This window comes from Neltuma alba, unplaced genomic scaffold (genome assembly GCF_004799145.2).
Source record: "Neltuma alba isolate B1F8T4 unplaced genomic scaffold, ASM479914v2 tig00003165_pilon, whole genome shotgun sequence".
In the NCBI taxonomy this organism is placed as follows: Eukaryota; Viridiplantae; Streptophyta; class Magnoliopsida; order Fabales; family Fabaceae; genus Neltuma; species Neltuma alba.
Window position 1 is genome coordinate 16,075 of NW_021633169.1, and position 20,051 is coordinate 36,125.

Here is a 20,051-nt window from a genome sequence, read left to right on the forward strand (position 1 = left end):
GAAACACTTCGGTGGTTATCAGTGTCATCCCAGATAAATTGCCTGATCAACATTTGGATTTTATTGCTGGTAGATGTGGGCAACCTGGCGGGCTGCATTGTATAGAAGAGTACCGTGGAAAGCACTGATTGCGCCAAGGTTATTCTTCCCGAAGACCTTGCTTTCCAACCTGAGAGTTTACTGGTAACTCTCTCCTCTGTATAAGTTTCCTTAGTGATGCGGCCATGAGGGAGAGGGACGCCAGGGACGCCCAAATAACGACCTAGGTGATCCGTTTTCTGTATCGACATATTATCATTATTTCTTTTTCTGAAAAAATACAAGAAAAATTCACCAAAAAAGTAGGTATACGGCCACCCACAGGCCAGGTAGACAAAAAGCTACGAATTAGCAGTTGACACGTTGCGCATACACAGAGGAACGTTGCAGAAATGGAAGGGCAAAGATAGGTTGGATCAGAAAGGGTGATAGTGCTCATGTCCACTCCCCAAAACAGGACAAGCAAGCAACCAGGCGGAGTTTTCGTTGGTGTATGATGGCTGACGCCATTTTTCGTTTTTAGTCTCCACTATCTCTTCAATTCTTTCCCTATAATAATTCCTCCAATAACCCCTGGGAAACTCTAACCTCCTTAGCTCTTTATTCCTTAACTACCTGACAAACTCTTCAATTTCGGTATCTCCTCCAAACTCGCAAGAGCAGATGCTCTATCTTGGCCTACCTTTTATTCCGTATTGCTTCGATTTGCTTCCTTTGTTCTCCCACGAATTCATGAACTTTCTTTAATTTACTTCAAGCACAAACTTCATTCTTTTCGTCTAACCATGGCTTCTTCAATTCTTTACCCGGCAACCTCCCTGCCTGGAACTCGAGGACACTCTGCTTGGTTCCGGATTCCCTCCAAGCGCTTCGTGAAGACCACCCACAAGTGTCGGGTTAGTTGCTCTTTGGATACCAATGTTTCCGACATGAGTGTTAACGGTTAGTAATCCTTCCTCCAGTCCGGCTTTACTGCTCTTGCTTTACGGTTTTTCACAAGATGAATTTTTTATTGTATTTGGGGATTTGGGGAACTTCACTTCGCTTTGAGTTTAACATGGTTACACGCACTATTCTTTCTTTGTTTTCTTTGGGGCGAGAAGGGGAGATGGTGGAACGGAGGTGGGCGACTAATGAAATTATGACAACTATTGGAGATGATTCCTGAGCATGGTTTCTTTTTCTTTTTTTTGGTTGGTTTAATTTTATTCATTTTTCTATTTTTCCTGAGCTTTGTGTTGTTCTTCACTGCAATCTTCGTACATCGTATCCGATTTATGTCGGCGGTTTACTGGAGACTGGGTCTAGAAATTGTTTTATGAAGATGATATTGAGGTTCCTTGTCTACGGACCTGAAATTGTAAGAAACTGTTTAGTCGATTATCCTATGAAGTTTGATAAAATGAATGGTTCACATCCAGCGCCAAAAGGGCTGTTTCCTCCAGAACCTGAACATTATCGAGGACCCAAGCTAAAAGTTGCCATTATAGGAGCTGGGCTTGCGGGCATGTCAACTGCAGTGGAGCTCTTGGATCAAGGACATGAGGTTTAACTCCTGCTTTTTTGTTTTGTGTTTTTTTTTTCCGGGGGTTTTGTTTGTGGTACAGAATGCACAACGACCTTCTAGCTAATGTTGACTGAGGTTATTATTCCTTAACATTCTCACATTCAGGTGGATATATATGAGTCGAGGTCTTTCATTGGAGGAAAAGTTGGTTCCTTTGTTGATAAACAAGGAAATCACATTGAGATGGGATTGCATGTTTTCTTTGGTTGCTACAACAATCTTTTCCGTTTGATGAAAAAGGTCAACAGAGTTTTCTTAGATTCACTTGACTTGTTTATCATCTTTATTACTTGTATTCTTCCTGTCTCTATTTTTGGCCATGAAAACTATTTTCTGATCGGCCTCTTTTCAAGTTATCTGATTGGTTTTCGTGCTTTCATGATTAGGTGGGTGCGGATAAAAATCTCCTGGTGAAGGAGCACTCTCACACTTTTGTAAACAAAGGAGGACAAATTGGAGGTATGGTTTAGGGCTGAACTTTTGGATCTGATTTTTCCTTGCTATGTTCAATTTTTAACAAAATTTTCCCTTTTCCATGAGAGTGCCACGTACAAAAAGATAACAATTTCATAATGTGTAGTTCATAACTTAATTTGCCAGTGCAGAACTAGATTTCCGCTTTCCTGTTGGGGCACCACTACACGGGATAAATGCATTTTTATCCACAAATCAACTCAAGGTAATGTCATCATAAATCTACATGTTTCTCTCGATTGCGTCTCTTAATCATCCTTACCAAAGTCACCATTCGCTAAACTTGGCACACTCTTTAATTTGTTAAAAGATTATATTTATTCAATGTCACCAATGAGACTGACTTCACGCTCAATGGCTATGTGTAGACTTATGATAAAGCTAGAAATGCCGTTGCTCTTGCCCTGAGTCCAGTTGTCAAGGCTCTTGTTGATCCGGACGGTGCATTGAAGGATATAAGGGGTTTAGATAGTGTAAGAAGGTTTTTCCCCTGTTGTTATCGATCCCTTCTTTGTGGAGTTTCTCGATCATGTGCTATCCTATTTTTCAAGTCGGGCTTCGTCCACCTGTTCCCACCCGACATGCATGCATGCCCATAACAAGCTCACAAAATCATGAAAAAGGAGCAAGTGGAAGGAGTGCTCATTGGCCCTAGTCAATATACTTAATGAAACAAATATAGTTGTTATTTCCCCCTGTTTTAACTTTCATTCCTCCATACATGTATGGTGTACAGGTTAGCTTTTCAGAGTGGTTTTTGTCCAAAGGTGGCTCACGTCTGAGTATCCAGAGGATGTGGGATCCAGTTGCATATGCCCTTGGATTTATTGACTGTGATAATATTAGTGCTCGTTGTATGCTCACCATATTTGCTTTGTTTGCCACAAAAACTGAGGCTTCCCTTCTGCGAATGCTGAAAGGTTCACCAGATGTTTATTTGAGTGGCCCTATACGAAAGTACATCACAGACAGGGGGGGCAGGTATAATTTTAATATGGAATGTTGCCAAGACTATACACCTCCCTAGTTAGAATCTGATACATTGCTTGAACAGGTTCCATCTTAGGTGGGGATGCAGAGATATACTTTATGATAAATCTGCTGACGGGAGCATGTATGTTACAGGACTTTCCATGTCAAAGGTGATATAATCTGTGTTCTTTTCTGAAGTCTCTACATGGTTCTTCATGATTCTTTTAAGTGACATTCCCAAGATAAAATTGTGGAAGTATTTGGCCTTTTGCAGGAGAACAATAAGGGCTGTAGTTCAGATACATTAGTAATCCAAACCTGGCTTTTATATTTAGAAACAAACTCTGGCTTAAATTTTTATCATGCCATTAAGCTCACAAGCCACCACTTATTAATACTAACTGTTATATCGGCGCTGCATTCTGCCTTGGGATAACTCCAGTCTTGAGCGTCATATAGTGAAATTTGTTGCCAAACCTGCCCAGCATTGATCACTTGTAACAGTTCAATAAAAGATTTCTTGTATCGTGGTTCATGAAGAATTGGTATGCCAAACATAAATTGAGAAACTTATCTTGCTAAGACCCTGAGAAATTACTGGTACTTGCAGATCGAACTGTTGACTTAATTTTTTTCTTTTTTAAATTTATTTTCCCTTCATTCTTCCATGAGGAATGTGCGCATATAATATCCTTTTGAAGTTAACATCTCTATTATTTCGCAGGCTACTAACAAAAAAATTGTGAAAGCTGATGCTTATGTTGCAGGTTAGAAACAGTCATCTAGTTATTTTTTGTATTATATTCCCATACTGTGGGAATCTTTTCTGATGCCTTCGAATGTCATTAACATGCATATGGCAGCTTGCGATGTCCCTGGAATTAAGAGATTAATTCCGGCAGAGTGGAAGGAACAGGAATTTTTCAAGAACATATATGAACTAGTTGGAGTTCCTGTGGTCACAGTGCAACTCAGATACAATGGCTGGGTCACAGAGTTGCAGGATCTAGAAAAGTCAAGGTGATTTTCTTGATTTTAAGGTCCATATGGAAACCATAGCACATGCTTTTATTTCACTGGTGACATGTTACCCTTTAAGCATTCGAATTGTGAAATTTCTTTATGAATTTTTCCTTTTTGACTGACAGGCAACTGAGGAAAGCTGTTGGGTTGGATAATCTTCTTTATACTCCAGATGCAGATTTTTCTTGCTTTGCAGATCTTGCACTCACATCTCCGGAAGATTATTACATTGAGGGACAAGGATCATTGCTTCAGTAAGGATTTTGCTTCCGAACAATGATATTTGGACATGCTTCTAATTCTACATCTTGGCTTTCAGAAGGACTTAAAACTTAGTCACTAACTTGGAAGTATGCTTTAACATTTAGTTTTGTGTTGACCCCCGAAGTACATAATGTTATTTCCATTTTTCAGATGTGTTTTGACGCCAGGCGATCCATACATGCCTTTGCCAAATGAAGAAATTATTTCAAGAGTAGCAAAACAGGTAGGATTGGGGGAAAACCCTCTTCCCTTCTACTGTGATAATCACATTGTAGATGTATTATTGACGCTGAAAAGTTGTCACACAAGGAGCTACTACCATGGTTTTGATACCTGGAGTTTCTTGTGTGTTTTGAGTTGCTTTGTTAGACCTGCATGTCCGTTAATTTCACTTGTATTTTTGGGATTGCATCGGCTCAGCAATTTCTATGGTTAAGCATCATTTATTTTTCACTGTTATGTTTTACAAAATCTTTATCAGGTTCTGGCACTGTTCCCATCATCTCAAGGTTTAGAAGTGACTTGGTCATCTGTGGTTAAGATTGGGCAATCTCTGTACCGGGAAGCACCTGGTAAAGATCCGTTTAGACCTGATCAGAAGACCCCACTGAAGAATTTCTTCCTTGCTGGCTCTTATACAAAGCAGGTTAGATTTATCACCTTGGATTTTCTTAGTTAGCAATATAGTTGTGCCTTGGCCTATGCACTTAAGACAACCGTGATAGAAGCATGCCAAAATATTTTAATCTGAAATCTATGGATCCTACATAGTTATTATATCATGTTTTAATTCCTTACTAGGTTCCTGGGATCTCTTAAATCGATTTATTACAGTGAACTGGCTCCATTTATTGGAGAAAGAATTTCCTGTTTGCTGATCGCTTTCTGACTGTTTCCAATGTGTACTGTAAAAGTACCACAGCAGTCCTGTATAATGTTCGTCAATCGGACAATGTCTGGACTTTGAGTTTTCCTGATTGACTTCTTGGATGCTGCCAGTCGCATTTTGTCATAACTTATAGAGCAACAGATGCAAGGTGCCTACATCGATTTTACTCGTGTGATGTTGCAACTTGTTTATGAGAAGCCGTAGGAGAGGACACCTATAAAGGGGGGTGGGGGGGACGAAACGACAGAAGGATAGTAGTATGCCTTTTCAGTCAGCTTGTGCATGTCTAATTTTGAACTCAAGGGCAAACCACTATTATGCTGAAGTTTGTACCTAAATCCATTTGAGCTTTTGTCAAACCCTTAATTTAATTGTTCTTCAGTTTCTAGCAGTTTCAGAGCAGTTCTGAGATTTAAGTTACATTGGCATAGGTGACTTGTATAGTGAAGTTGTGTGTACATTTTAAATACTGGAAAGGCTAAAAGAGATAATTTGGGCAGGACTACATAGACAGCATGGAAGGTGCAACGTTGTCTGGCAGGCAAGCTTCAGCCTACATATGCGCTGCAGGGGAAGAACTGCTGGCATTGCGAAAGAAGCTTGCTCTCGAGTTTCAAGACCTCATTCAAACTGCAAATACTACAGATGAATTGAGTCTTGTTTGAGAGACTATCATCCTCACACAAACCACACAGAATTACACTTACATATTTGCCGACTAGGGAATTACAGCGATGTGTACTAGGCTTACCCTTCATGTAATACTCCTGAAGAAATGTAATATTGAATTAAAAAAAGAAAAGCTACAATGTTTGATAGTCATGGGGAAACGGTTCGATCTGTGCAACTAGCGATGCTTATGATTATGACGGTAAGAACATGCTCTGGTCTTGGCTTCATGATTACAGTAAATTCGCTGGTAGTGTTATGTGATCTGAGCAAATGCGGGGAGGTTGCAAGATTGCTTACAGCAGACAATTGTTGAAGCATATGAAATTTTTGAGGATCTTTGCGTAGGCGAAATCCTATCAAGGAGACGGAAGTTGAAATATGATCCACGAGAGCATTTGGCAAAGAGGGTAGCTGATGACGGGTAATCATCTAACAACGAAGGGATGATGCGGATCTAATCAGAGTCTTGCGTTGTTTCAAGCTTTCAATGTTGTGTCGTGGGTTATTATATTATCTTTAATTATAATTATAAGATCTTGTTTGTAGACTAAAAACAAAAACTTATAATTAAGACTGAAGATAATATTTACTCAAGCGGTTGTTTAAAACCTTAAAACTATGGCCCATAGACGCTTTCTAAGAATCTCAGATTCCTGATCGTGAGATTTGTGCGTACTTCAACTCCATGATTTGCAAAACAAAACATGCGTTCCGGCAATCATGACAGCTCAGGGATCAACGTGCTCAAAATCCGGTAAGAGGTGGCTTATATTTATTTTTATTTTGGGGCAACAAACAGCTCTAATTTTAGTGAAATCCTGGTCAAATAATAATAATAATAATAATAATAATAATGGAAAATTAATCTTTTGACACCTTAAGGTAACTTAATTATGCTGGATATGATTCAGTCATCAACTTTTGATTTGATTAAAATTCAGTCCTTAATATTTGATCATTCAATAAATGAATCCTTATCATATAAAATTCACTTTGAGCCGTCACCTAACCGTCTTATGTGACAAAACACAATACTGACACAGCTCTCAAATAAGCTCCACAATGTCACTGAATCCACAGTCCCTCTCCCTCCCCTGTTTTCCCGAAACTCGACGGAAATGATGATGACCCACACGCAATTGACCTTTGATGCTCAGTGCTGAGATCACACAACAAAAGAAAATCACAGGACCACGCTAACACTCCTCTAACACACAATTTGGCTGTAAAGATGCTTAGAAGCATTAAATATAAGGAAAACTTTAGAATCAACACACACCATAAAGTGGAGAGCAAAACTCTAGAATGAACAATAACCACAAGGTAAAGAGTAAGCAAATGATGGAATCGAGAATGGAGACAATCGTTAATTTTTTGAAAAAACAATGCAAACGTTAATTAATCCACAAAATGGTGCTGCAAAATGATGGATAGTGAGTAAGGTTACATGTGCTGTCTTGGGAGAAGGAGAAAGTTGCAACAAAGGAAAAGAGTATGAAAAGGCAAAGAACAATGCAAGAGGTTGTTAATGCTTGCAGTTTATGGCCATGGTAAAAAACGGTTAATCCATAACTACAATAAGCTTGCACACTGACGGGATGTTAACATTATTATATGTGGCCTTGCCCATCGTCATTCTGTTGAGCTCTAGGAAAACGAGGAAGGGACTCTGAGTGATCATTGACATTGTGGAATTTATTTGGAAATCATATTAGCAATATCGAACGGTTGGCTGATGACTCGAGATGAATTTTATACGATAAAAATTTATTTATTAAATGGTAAAATATTAATGACTAAGTTAAAAGCTGAGAGATGGACTCTTTGAAGGACGAAAACATTAATTTTTGCTAATAATAACAACAGAATTAAATTGTTTGGAACGAACGACTTGACCTTGGGACTTGGCAGAACACAAATGCAGGCAAATAAGAGAAAACAAGGGGCAGCCTCAAAGCAACGATGAAACAACATTTATTATTTCGGTTACAAAAAGCGAAAATGAGAAGAAAACACAGCAAGAGCGACTAATGCATCATACAACACATCCTATCCGGCACGATCATCATTTGAGCCCCGGTTCATAAGCGGCGGACTGTCTCCGAAGAGAGTGTCATAGCTTCTAGAGTCCATGGTGCTCATCGGCAAAACTCCTTGTATGGAAAGCCATAACTTTCATTAGAATTCCGGAGGCTTATCGGCGATCTCCTTGTCAATGGTGTTTCTAGCGGTGTCAAGATCCTCGTCAAAGAACATATCCCAGTGGCCATCCCACTTGATGAAAAATTCAGTGTCCTCGTAGTATTTCACTCTATGCACATCCCCAGGCGGAGTGAACAGGTAATCCCCAACAGTCAAATCGTATCTCTCCTTCTTGCTCAAATTCCAGACGCTTTTCTTGCCCTCGATCACCACCAAATCGTGACCAAAGGTGTGGTGATGCGCCGGCTCCACGCTCCCCGCCTTGAACTTCACAAAAGCCGACGTGGGGGTTTCTCTCAGAATCTTCATCGATCCACCTGGAATCATATCAATCGGATTCAGTTCTCGGTTCTTCACCAAACAACAAACCGCACAGGTATCCACCACTGGCGCTGCCTCCCCAATCTTGGGCATCTCCACCAGCGCGTTGTCGAGAAACGATTGAATTTCATCAGGCCATGGCTTGTTGTCAGATGCAGGGCATGGGGATTTGAAAGGAGTATTGAGCCAGGTATCCAGAATTTCAACGGCCGATTCAGGGGAGGTGGACGTGCCGGAGACGGCGAGGACATTGGAATTGTTGATGGAGCGAGCATTGCGAGCGTCAGAGGGGTTGAGGCAAGTGGCGGCAAAGACCCCCGGGAATTTGTTGGCGAAGATTGAGACGCCGGCGCCAGTGCCACAGGCAACAAGGCCACGAATATCAGGGGAGGGGGAGGAGGAAGACGAAGAATCGGAAACGCGGCGACCGACCTCGGCTGCTATTGAGTAGTAAGAGGAGGTACCGAGATCTTCGACGTCAATGTTAAGGGAACGTAAATGGGAGACTAAAGCGTCTTTGAGAGAACAGCCAAAGGCGTCGGCGCCTGCGATAATTTTGACAGGGCGAGTGGCGGCAGCATCGGAATCTGCCATGGCGATGACGACGGTGGTGGTTTCACCGGCTTGCCGGAGATAACTGGGATGAGAGGTCAATGGATGAGTGACACACCCACTGTCGTCGCTTGTTGATAGCTGACGCTATAAGTGCAAGAAGGCTTCCGTCTCAGCTCTTCTAGATGACGAGGAATCTAGAAGCGTACAAGCAATCAAGCCAAATGAACCTGGTTTGTACTGGGAGTGATTGTAACTCTCAAAAAGTAATTCGTAATTCATAAATCGTAAAAATATTTTGAAAATCATAATTTAGTTACTATATAAATATCCCTCACGCTGGTTAATTGATTTTTTTTTTTTTGACCTGAACACTGATTAATTGATAAAACACTACAATTGCTCCTATTCCTTAAACAGCTTAATTTCATCTTATCTTTTCATTCATTCATGAATCTATCTAGTTGCCAAGCGTGCAGACACTTATATTTATTAAAGAAGCATTTATGTGTACCAAGGACATGGATAAATTAATTACCAACCTTATAAATCATCCATCTTATCTCCTCCGCTCTAACACGAGTCAGGTGTAAAATAATAGTATTAGTATAGACACAATGTAATGTAATCTCGGTATTATTATTTAGTAATTGAAATCAATAAGTAGAAGCAAATCTCAAAATTTTTATACACACGTTGACATAAAAATGAAAGTTTCCCTCATTTTTCTTTTTCTTTTTTGTCATCATCAAATTGTTTGTATTTCTAATTAATTTTATAACAAAACAAATAACCTTTTATTCTTCTACCCACATTTTAATTTTATCATCCATGCATTATAATTTACATTTTATTTTATTTATGAGCTGACATATATTTTTCAAATATATTTACATTCATCCCTAATTCCCTACCGTTATTTTATAACTTGCGAGTCTTGTATATTTCTTAAAATTTCTAGAGAAAACTAATTTGACGGTTCTTATAGGTCATAAGATTTTGAATCAAATCTTTTTAGTTTTATTTTTTCTCATTGAATTTTACAGTTTATTACATTAAATGGGTAGGTTGTTCCGTTAAAAATATTCCTAACATCGTTAGTGATTTGTAACATGGCATTGACAAAGCTGCACAAGGACCTGCTTTTTCTTTCTCTCCTGTAAAAGCTTGTTGCTTTCTCTCATCTCTCAAGCCAGCCACACTAGTTTATGCTGCCAAACCATGGTTTGGGAAAAATCACCCAAACACCTTTAAAAAAACTAAAATTATAGTTTTGAGTCAAAACCATGGTTTTGGAAAAAGTAAAAAAATTTTGCTTTTGAAAAAAAAAAAGGAGAGTGTGAGAGCCTATAGAATATGTATCTTGTTGTTTTTTAAAAACATATTTTTTATAAATATATTTAATCTTATATCTTATAAATATATATACATATTAATTATTTATTAATTATATTATCTTATGTATTATTAATTATGTTAATAAAAAATATATTATTAACAATTTTATTCCTTCAAATTAAAATATATCATAAAATATATTTTTTCTGTAATTATCATATTAACTTATGCCTTTTTTAGTAATTTGTATATGTAAAAAGTATTTCTGATAACAACTATCCAAATACTCTCACTTCTCAGAATCAATTTTTCACAAATTTTATTTTTTAAAAAATCTATTCTCCACAAGCTCTTTCTCCGTCAACTTCAGCTTCCTGCTTCCATGAGCCTCGCATCCTGACGTGGCAATTCCAATTGGAGCTTCCGATGACGCTGCTTGCTTCTTTTTCGGTGGGGGTAACTGGGTTTATCCCAGATATGATTAACTTTGCAAATGGAAATCACTCAATATGACAAATTATATGCAGCTGCATATTTTTTCCCGAAAATATTAACAGAAAACTAACTTAATTTTTATTTTCAAAAAATTGGGTAGACATATAATCCCCTAATTTGTTCAAGCTTTTGGTAATGATGGGTCTGTCATATTCCCATTGGGGTATTTAATTCAGAGTCAGACTTTACTGACAAAACAAGGCCTTTCGAAAAAATAGTTTGTGGATGTATACATAAACAAATGCCTGCGCTTAGCGCAATGATACAGAGGCATTTTAACCACATTCGGTGATCATTGATTACAAAATCGTGCTTCGGTTTCTGGTACAACCGTGAGTTAGGAGAAGCCCCGTAGATCTGAGGCCGAGCAGCAACACGTCAAATACAGAGATGTTTTTCACTTCTCTAGTGATCTGAACCCAGTTGCCACCGCCGAGAAAGAAACGCCATTGGAAGCTCTGATGACCATTGACACTTCTTCGGGGCGGTGCATATTGGTGTCCTGGCTGCAGATGAGAGAGAGCAACTAGCTTTCACAGGAAAGAGAGAGCGCAGCTTTTTCAATGCCACATCACAGCTTATCAACGGTGTTGGGAGAATTTTGAACAGACAGACTTGGTCATTTAATGTAGGGCTAAGGTGTGTCCGGCACTTTGAACTATTTATTCAGGTGCGTCCAGTAGCTTAAAGTAATTTTGGATGCATCAAGTGTACTAAACTAATTAAAATGGTGCGTCCATATCCCAGGCTAACAGAAATGTTATGTTTAACTGTTACTTTCCTGACTCAGCTTAAAGTTGACCCCAGATATTCTAAATGGTAGACATATGGACATTTAATATGTATTATTTTTATTCAAAATTGAATTTATTTCCTTCCTCTTCTTCTAAATAAATTGACTTTTGAGTAAGAATAATACACATGGGGTGCCCATGTGTCTACCATGTAGAATATCTGGGGTCAACTTTAAGCTGAGTCAGGAAAGTAACAGTTAAACATAACATTTCTGTTAGCCTGGGATATAAACGCACCATTTTAATTAGTTTAGGACACTGGATGCATCCAGAATTACTTTAGGCCACTAGACGCACTTGGGTAAATAGTTCGGGGTGCTGGGCGCATCTTAATCCTTTAATGTACTAAATGCCAAGCATTCAATAAAAAAGAAATAAAATCAGAAATACTTGATTCAAAATGTGACAAAATTATAAGGCCAGTCAAATTAGTTTTGTCAAATTTTTATATTAAAATATACAAATTCTAGTCCTAATTATAAAAACTAGTTAACTAATTTAAAAAGATTAAAAAAAATAAGTTAAGTTGGTTATTTGTAATAAGTAAATGTTATTTTTCTTAAAATATCCTAACTAATCAAGTGTATTGGTTAGAACTACTATTATTAAAAGGACTATTTTAAAAAAAAAAGATAAATATAAGAGACAAAATAAATTAGGGTATTATATTTAGGATTAAAAAAAAATCAAACGACATTTTAGAAAATAACTCTGTATTTCACTTGCATTTAAATGGTTCCCAATATCGCTTATTTTATTTAATACCATACGATGAAGTACATGTTTGGTTGGCCTCCTACTCCACTCCCCCAGGTCCCCATGTATGTGATTTATGGATGATGTTTAATTTAACACCGCAACTGATAATTGAGGGGATTCATTCACGTAGTGCCCACTAACCAGTAACCACAACCACACGATATTGTTTTTTGAAAAAGAATAACAACAGGCAGAGATTTCTCAGGAGAAAATGAAAAATAGGGAAAATAGGGTTACAATGTTGGGGAAGGAGAAAGAAAGAAACAAATGGCGAAAGTGTTATGGAGAGCTGGGCCTGCTGTGACATGCCTATACTACCAGGTATCACAGGCAGAGGGGTTTTGGTTATAAGCTATAAATTCTTCCGTCCGTTTTTTAATTTCAATTTTGATTAGATGCTTGAATTGCAGAGAATCCATGGCGTTAGATGCTGCTCAACCACGCCTCATAAGAGAACTAATTATGCTTCCCTCAATCCACAAACGCCTCCCCCTTTGAAAATGGCCGTAAGTGCCGTCACTGAGCTTTTGCGCTTCTTCTCTCCTTCGTATCCAACAAGGTGCCTTCGAACTCCTTCACTATGCTTCTTCTCATCCTTACTATTTCTTCTTGCTTCGCGCTGATTTTCAGCATTTTGCTTAGCATCACAGATGAACAATCAGATGAATCCCCCGTGTCAAGCGTGGATGATCTTCTACTCATCATTCAATCTGATTACGTGAATGCTTATTTTGTTACAGGTTAACTTACCACTCTTGCTGCTTTATTTCATGCCCGCTAAAACTTACTGATGCTGCTTGCATCGATTCCATTAGCAGACATAACTGATTTTCCTTCCAAGTTTTCTCCCATGTAACCAGGGAATTTCACGCCTTCTATATATGCTGAATATTGCATCTTTGAAGATCCAACTATTAGCTTTCGGGGTAAGTAGAATCAAGGACTTTTGGTCGTCCGTTGCATCAAATCTTTAAAACCTCAGAAGGGCTTTCTGGGGGGAAAATAAGCTTGAGAGTGGAAATTTGGCCAGTAACTAATTAAAACCAATGATGATGTGTGGTCATCAATTCAGGTAGGGAGTTGTATGCGCGCAACTTGAAATTGCTTGTTCCTTTCTTTGACCGTGCATCAATTACACTTCAAAAGATTGAAAAGGTAGTTTCCCCTTGTAAATTGCCATCTGATATTAAGCAGTTAGTTGTAATTCCAAATGAAGATGCTTAATGTGGCCTGTCTTTGCGCTTGGAACTCTGAATGACCGGTTCCGGTTTTCATTATTCCCTGCCTTTAATTCTAAGGTATTAATTAGCCTCTTGAGATTCACTATTTATAATTCATTTCACTGCTTATAAGAGGCAGGTCCACCTTCACGCTTTACTCGTGATCTGATTTCAAATGGCATGCAGGTTGTTGCTTCTGACACGAACTTTGTTGCGGCAACCTGGAAACTAAGGTGCTCAAACCCACCCCCCCCCCCAAAAAAAAAAATCTTTGTTAATTTAACATTAAAGTTACTTTGTTTAAACGCTTCGTAATTCGCATATTCCCTCAGCCCAAGCTAAATAGATATAAGGAACGTTATCAGCATTATTAAAGCCCTTGCCTTTGTCTTTGTCTGATATGCAGGACTAACTTGAAGCTTCCTTGGAGACCTCTGATTTGTATTGATGGAAGCACTCTCTATGAATTGGATGAAAATTTCAAAGTTAGAACAAAATAGTACAACCTTATCTTGCCGCCACATGCATTTAAACTGATTTTTCTGCGCTTCCAATTATTCTACATTGATACTAACTGTTTCTTGTAACTTGTTACCCCTTTCTTTTGGAGACAGATTGTGAGGCATGTTGAGAGTTGGAATGTTTCTGCACTTGAAGCAATTGGCCAGATTTTCAACTTCAACTCCGGAAATTCTGTTGGGTGAACAGTTCCTACTTTGCACCCACGTCGATTTTCAACTTTCAATCTGGATGTGAATTGACAAACTGTATATACATTAACAACATAATCAATGGCTTCTAGTTCCTCAGAAATTAGGGGGAAAAGCAATGAACTTTGAAGTTACATAAATAATCCGCTTATTTCAGGCTAATTTTTTGGATTGTGTGATAAGTAATAAGCTTAGGTAACCATAGTACGTGAATAAAATGGTAGCGCAATTGCACTACTTGGTAGTTGGTACTTAAAATTCATCTGGGCTGCTTTAATATTTTGAAATTCCTTTTCTTTTAATAAAGAAATCTGGACGGAACATAAACATGAAAAAAGAGGAAAGAGAAAGGGAAAGGAGAGGCCAGCTTTCTATCTGGATACGTACACTACATAATGATTCAAAGGTGGAATTGCAATGTCGCTTTGCTTTGAAGTTTTCAATTTCAAGGTAAACGGTCTTCTGACCTTTGCGCTTCATCCTCATCATTGTTGAATAAACTGTCTCTTGGTCACAGCTCACGGGTCAGCCAAACTCCTCTTGAGGGTCATTATGAGTTTTAAAAAGAAAATAAATAAATAACACAGCTTTTATCAGAGGAGCGTTTGGTCATCATCATGGTCTCAACTTATTTCATAACCGAATGCTATAACGAAACGTGAAAACGACTGAAGTTTAGGTTGTTGTTAATTTATCTTTTTGGTATAATCCTAAGAGTGTGTTTGATACGAGGGATTTGGGAGGGAGGGGAGGGATTTTAAATATGTCCTCTTGATTGGCAACACACAAATTTTAGGAGGGGACTAAGTATTTTTGAGATGATGTCAGAGATGCAGCTAGTTATCAAGAAAGTAATTGTTATCTCATCTATTCACACTTCAAAACGCCTTGTAGTCTCACATTTTCTTCGTGGTTGATGTTAGAAGTAGTTTTGTGTCTTATACAAGGTTCTTGAATTCTCATTACACAGACAAAGATTGGTTCCATGTACATATACATTCTTATTGAACAAATCAAAATGAGAATAAAATGGAAGAATTAGAGTGAAGGGTTATGGGCCAGAGAAAATAAACCTGCAACATGGTGTACAAAAGATGAACAAAAAGTTGCACTCCAGAACAGAGCCATTAAAATTTGAAAAGGCATGCAAAGAATCGATAAACAGTTGCTCCTGAATTCAAATGGTTAAGCCTTGCAATGAACTGTGTGGTTTGTTTCCATTTCGGATTCTAATCCCTGCTCCAAGCATACAGCAACAAAGAGAATCCGCCATTACTCCCGCACGACTTCGTCGATGAAGAGCACGAGCTCCTCCCTCCGTCACTGCTCTCCTCCGTCCACTGTAACACACTAGAGCTCGATGGCGACGCCGACAACGATGTCATCGATGGCGCCGTCGTCGCTCCCGACGGCAGGCTCTTCCTCATTAACTTCTTCTCTGGACCCACCATTTCCGGCAGCACCCCGCCGTCTCCTACTTGAAACACGAAAACACCATGGCCGTTATTGCTGTTCACCCAACTGAACACATCCCAGAAGAACTCGACTTCAATCCCATCGATCAAGATTCTCTCATTCCCTCTGAATTTCCAGGACAGCCTTTTCACAACCAGACTAGTCTGGCCATCCACTTTTACTTTGAGCACACCCTCATCGCATTCGATTTCTATTTCGTGTTTGGACCCCAAGAATTGAGCTAGCGATTTGTAGCTCCTGCTTCCGAACACATGTTCTCTCCTGGACAGTAGAACCGGTTCAGGGGGCTTGTGGGTTGTGATCAGCCTGTTGGAACGCCTTGTCAAATCGTCGAAAAGATCACCGAGAAAGAATTCGAGTTTTCCATCCCTGACAACTGCCAAGTAGAAGCATGACTCTGGCTCAGCAGAGTTATGATTGTAATTTGCTCGAGAAAAGTCCCAGAAGAGCTTGATTTTCCGGACACGTTGGTGGGGCTGACTGAGATATATGGATTTTGATCCCGGTCGTGTTTTGAAGAGAGAAAAGGTTGAAGGGTTGAGAGAAACGGTGATGGAGAAGATGTCCGCGGAACATAAGAGTAAGGAACGAGAGAAAAGTGTGCTGGACCAACTGAGGGTGAGATAGGTCGGTGAATTGCATAGTTGGGTTTGGTATGTACAGGTTACGAGATTCTGAGGCACTTGAGAGATGCTTGATGGTGAGCCGGGTTGGCTGAAACAACCTTGGATCATGTTTTCTCTCAAATCATATGCGAGAGCTAGCTTTGCTTGATTATGGGAATGCGGTGTGTTCTTGCCTTGGCCTTGCGGAATAATAATTCCAAGAAGCGGCTTGTTAAATTTTGGCTTTTTATACTTGTGAGCATGGAGTGTATATATATATATTTTTTCTTTGTAGGTTTCAAAAGGACATACTCCTCCGGTCCTTTATATAGGACCCAATTGTTGAATTAGTTTTGGTCCTAAATATAAGACCCATATCTCATATTTATCAATTTTTTCTAAATTACCCCTATGGATACTCCCTCAATCATAACCAAATAGAAGAGAAAGAAGGGTATTAAGAAAGATGATTATGGTATTTTAGGAAAAACGTATCACATTTCTTATAATTAACTAACTTACCTAACTTCCTTAATCTAATCAAATTAGTGAAATGGGTCTTATATTAAGGACCGGAGGAGTATTATTTATTTTTAGATAAGATGTGGGCAAAAGTGAAGTGCTTTTGAAACTTTTCAATGATGGAAACACAAGGCTAGTATCCGCCACAATCATCAGGTCCAGTTGCTATGCTTTGCCCATACAGTTCACTGGTTCAATTTTCCTCCCTTGATTTGCGCCTTTGACGAGGCTCTGATGATGCCTTCTGTTTTATGCTAATGAGCTGGTTTGCATTGTTCCTTTCCAAGTCACCATAATCAGTACTTGTGACTTCGTGATTTTCTAACATGCTCCAAAGAACTCTTCTTTTGTTTATTTTCAAAATTTTTTATTCCCTAGGATAAGGGACGTGCTCCTAAAAGAAAATAAAATCATATTAGAAAATCAAAAAGGAAACCTGCTGGTATCACGGTACCCTGGGAACCAATTCTGAAGCTGCTAAGTTCTACTACTTTCAATCCTTAATATAAGACCTTGTTTGACTTTTATTTTGATCCTAAATATAAGACCCCAATCCACTTTGTCTCTCATATTTATATATATTTTTCTAAAGTAGCCCCTCTAACAATGATAGTTCTAGTCAATACACTTGATTGGCAAGGATATTTTAGGAAAGACAACACCTATTTAGGACAAATAACTAACTTAACTTACTTTCTTAATCTCCTCAAATTAATCAACTGACTCTTATAATTAGGACCGGAGGTAGTATTAGAAAATGTTGAAAAACGATTCAAGTGGACCAGCAGCAGGATGCGAATTTCCCATTAGCTGGGTTCAAATTTAGAACGAAGAGTTCGGCCCCTTTTTCAAAGTCCACAAATTTCGTCTACAAGTTTTTGTGCAATCCAGTATGACTTCGTATTTCTTTTGCCGCGTTATAAATTTCTGATGCATTTAAAAATTGAAAAGGTTAACGGGCAGCTAGTCAATAATGTGCTGTTGGAGTGGGGGCATGGTAGTATTCAAATTGAGGAGTGTAACCCACATTTGTACGTTCCCCGCTTTGCACTTTACTCGCTTTCTTTATTGCGAATTTCACCGATCCGAAATTGGTAGTTTTTATGTGAACAAGAGATGTTTGAAATTTAATCCAATGACATTCCCTGTGAATAAGAAAATACCTCAACAAAATGATTGGCCAGGCAAACTGATTCTGAAACTTATCAGTAGCGGTGCTTCTATGGTCCCACTAACTAAAAACGCTTCAAAATATTGCCCTCGCGTTGCACAATTCTCTTTCCTCAGGGAAACTCTCGCTCGCATGATGGTTTCATGCGTGCAATCTAATTCATGCAATTTCTTGCTCGTATGGAGACCACGAATAAATCTCTTTTTGGCTTTGAACGAGCCAGGAAAAGATGACCTTTGACAAGACTTTGAATTTCAAAGTCTTGGTTATTTTTCAGCTGTGTTAAAGAAAAATCTTAAGTATAATATAGAAGAGCGTGTATATTCCCGGACGATGCACGCATAAATCCAAACTACTTAAAAACCATACATCTGCAAAGGTCTGGCATCATCAGAAGAGGTTATATTTGGGTTCAATGTGTGACGTTGGTGAGTTACAGAGAGCATTAGATCATACAGAGGAGACCCGAACTACAAGAAAAAATGAAAAATATACAAGCACGTGAAGTCAATGCAAGGAACAAAGAAAATAAAAGAGCGAAACCATTGGTTCAATTGAATCCCCTAGCTCGCCGAAGGAAGACCAACGCTGAACATTCAAACAGTAAAAGCCCCCAAAACAGAAAAGGCTTGTATACTAGTTTCTGCTTCTTTCACCTGACTGCCATGAAAACTACATTACCATCCGATTATATGTATTACCTCCCCGTGATCTGAGAGTACGAGGTTTTGGTGTATGAAGAACAGCAGAACTAAATGTCATAACGTAGGAAGGAAGGCCTTGTCTGCATGCTTGTGATTCTTGGCAGCAATAAATGCTTCTGTCGTGTCCTGAGTTGCCTATGTGTTGCAGATAACCTTTATCTGTCTTATGAATGAAATGAAAGAGAAAATTACACAGAGTTAGGCAGGAAAAATAAATACAGATAGAGTCCAAAAATCTTATATTTACAAGATAAACTCTGCTATTTACAAGTCAAATTTAACAACTTCTATTTATAAATCAAGCTTGCATATTTACGAGTCAAGCTTGTATTTGTGTGTGTTTTTTTTTCCTAGGGCCTATGATTAATTCTCTTGAAATCAAAAGAGCCCCACTGCTCCTGACCAGCAAAGCTTGAGTCCTAAGTTTATGGACGAAATTAAATAAATAAATAAGGGGTGTGGATGCTTATTTGTCGTCCTTCAAGCTGTGAGGCCGTGAAGTTGGGTAGGCCTTTGTGGAAAGGGCTTCTTTTGGGCCTATATATGCTGTCCAGCTTAGGAATTGGATCAAAGGACCTCTCTTAATACTGTTTCGGCTTGTGACCATAAACTGATCATCGTGTGATGCAGCTTGTAGCGGAAACGGTATGATTTAGACATGACGGGGAGCATCATTAGGCTAAAACGAGTGGTATATGCGTATTGATTAAAGAGGAGGAAAGAAGGTCACTTTCGTTATTGGAGATTACCTTAACAGGGTTGGAGTAAAGTATGTGAGGACAAACCTAGAAGCTGATCACACATTAATTTTTCCTTTTGACCGTTTCTTCTTCTTTTTGCGTCTGCGATATCGTCAGAAGATAGGCAAATTAAGGACGGATGATGGCAACTTTATGGGGCAATATAAAAGAGCAAAGTAACCAACAAGTTGGTCTAAGTAGAAAAGATTTGGGTACTTTAAATATTATGTTGAGTTTGATTCTTGGGACAATGTGTGTAAAAAAACACTGTTAGAAAGAATCCCCATTACAACACCTGACAACATTCTGAGATATTAGTATTTTATTGTTTGGATGGGAGGATACTTTGGTAACCAAAAAAAAAGAGTAAAGTAAATACAGAATTGGCCAAAAAAAAAAAGCCACTCCATTCTTCACGGCTTGCCACTTTTCCTTCTTTTTCCTTGTTCACTAGTCTCTTTTCCACTGTCTCATTTTTCACTTTACTGCTCGTGACAACGACACCCCCTCCCCTTCTCCACGCAAATAGATAAAATATTCAA

The 20,051-nt window shown here is 38.7% G+C and overlaps 4 protein-coding genes across 5 annotated transcripts; 2 read left to right on the top strand and 2 right to left on the bottom strand.

Moving 5' to 3' along the window:
• The first annotated feature begins 504 nt into the window (after positions 1-504).
• Positions 505-6,127, top strand: LOC114740508 (zeta-carotene desaturase, chloroplastic/chromoplastic-like). The gene is made up of 14 exons (XM_028928665.1): positions 505-981; positions 1,461-1,585; positions 1,712-1,846; positions 1,993-2,065; positions 2,212-2,285; positions 2,449-2,553; positions 2,817-3,061; positions 3,135-3,222; positions 3,777-3,819; positions 3,916-4,072; positions 4,201-4,329; positions 4,490-4,562; positions 4,821-4,985; positions 5,729-6,127. Exons 1-14 carry the CDS (start codon positions 825-827, stop codon positions 5,891-5,893), a joined length of 1,734 nt encoding a protein of 577 aa, XP_028784498.1. The 5' UTR covers positions 505-824; the 3' UTR covers positions 5,894-6,127.
• Positions 6,128-7,723: 1,596 nt separating this feature from the next.
• Positions 7,724-9,119, bottom strand: LOC114740509 (DNA damage-repair/toleration protein DRT102-like). Its single transcript, XM_028928666.1, has one exon. The coding sequence runs from the start codon at positions 9,015-9,017 to the stop codon at positions 8,079-8,081; it is 939 nt and encodes a 312-aa protein (XP_028784499.1). The 5' UTR covers positions 9,018-9,119; the 3' UTR covers positions 7,724-8,078.
• A 3,445-nt stretch (positions 9,120-12,564) lies between these two features.
• On the top strand, positions 12,565-14,528 carry LOC114740512 (uncharacterized). 2 transcript variants are annotated; one of them, XM_028928671.1, is made up of 8 exons: positions 12,565-12,682; positions 12,772-12,920; positions 13,004-13,101; positions 13,222-13,287; positions 13,434-13,516; positions 13,768-13,814; positions 13,988-14,080; positions 14,196-14,278. In XM_028928671.1, coding segments are annotated over exons 1-8 (591 nt in total). In that variant the 5' UTR covers positions 12,565-12,628; the 3' UTR covers positions 14,197-14,278. The 2 variants fall into 2 exon arrangements, with proteins under 2 accessions (XP_028784504.1, XP_028784503.1); XM_028928670.1 differs by having other exon boundaries at positions 12,569-12,682; positions 13,988-14,066; positions 14,196-14,528.
• Positions 14,529-15,342: 814 nt separating this feature from the next.
• Positions 15,343-16,582, bottom strand: LOC114740513 (uncharacterized). Its single transcript, XM_028928672.1, has one exon. The coding sequence runs from the start codon at positions 16,499-16,501 to the stop codon at positions 15,521-15,523; it is 981 nt and encodes a 326-aa protein (XP_028784505.1). The 5' UTR covers positions 16,502-16,582; the 3' UTR covers positions 15,343-15,520.
• Between the last annotated feature and the right edge of the window lie 3,469 nt (positions 16,583-20,051).

Excerpts from the sequence above, each read along its gene's own strand:
- LOC114740508 (XM_028928665.1), top strand. The coding sequence starts at position 825 with ATGGCTTCTTCAATTCTTTACCCGGCAACCTCCCTGCCTGGAACTCGA. Across the intron at positions 1,847-1,992 it reads TTTTCCGTTTGATGAAAAAG|GTGGGTGCGGATAAAAATCT; the intron begins GTCAACAGAGTT and ends TTTCATGATTAG. Across the intron at positions 3,223-3,776 it reads CAGGACTTTCCATGTCAAAG|GCTACTAACAAAAAAATTGT; the intron begins GTGATATAATCT and ends ATTATTTCGCAG.
- LOC114740509 (XM_028928666.1), bottom strand. The coding sequence starts at position 9,017 with ATGGCAGATTCCGATGCTGCCGCCACTCGCCCTGTCAAAATTATCGCA.
- LOC114740512 (XM_028928670.1), top strand. The coding sequence starts at position 12,629 with ATGGCGAAAGTGTTATGGAGAGCTGGGCCTGCTGTGACATGCCTATAC. Across the intron at positions 13,102-13,221 it reads GAATGCTTATTTTGTTACAG|GGAATTTCACGCCTTCTATA; the intron begins GTTAACTTACCA and ends CCATGTAACCAG. Across the intron at positions 13,815-13,987 it reads GCGGCAACCTGGAAACTAAG|GACTAACTTGAAGCTTCCTT; the intron begins GTGCTCAAACCC and ends TCTGATATGCAG.
- LOC114740513 (XM_028928672.1), bottom strand. The coding sequence starts at position 16,501 with ATGATCCAAGGTTGTTTCAGCCAACCCGGCTCACCATCAAGCATCTCT.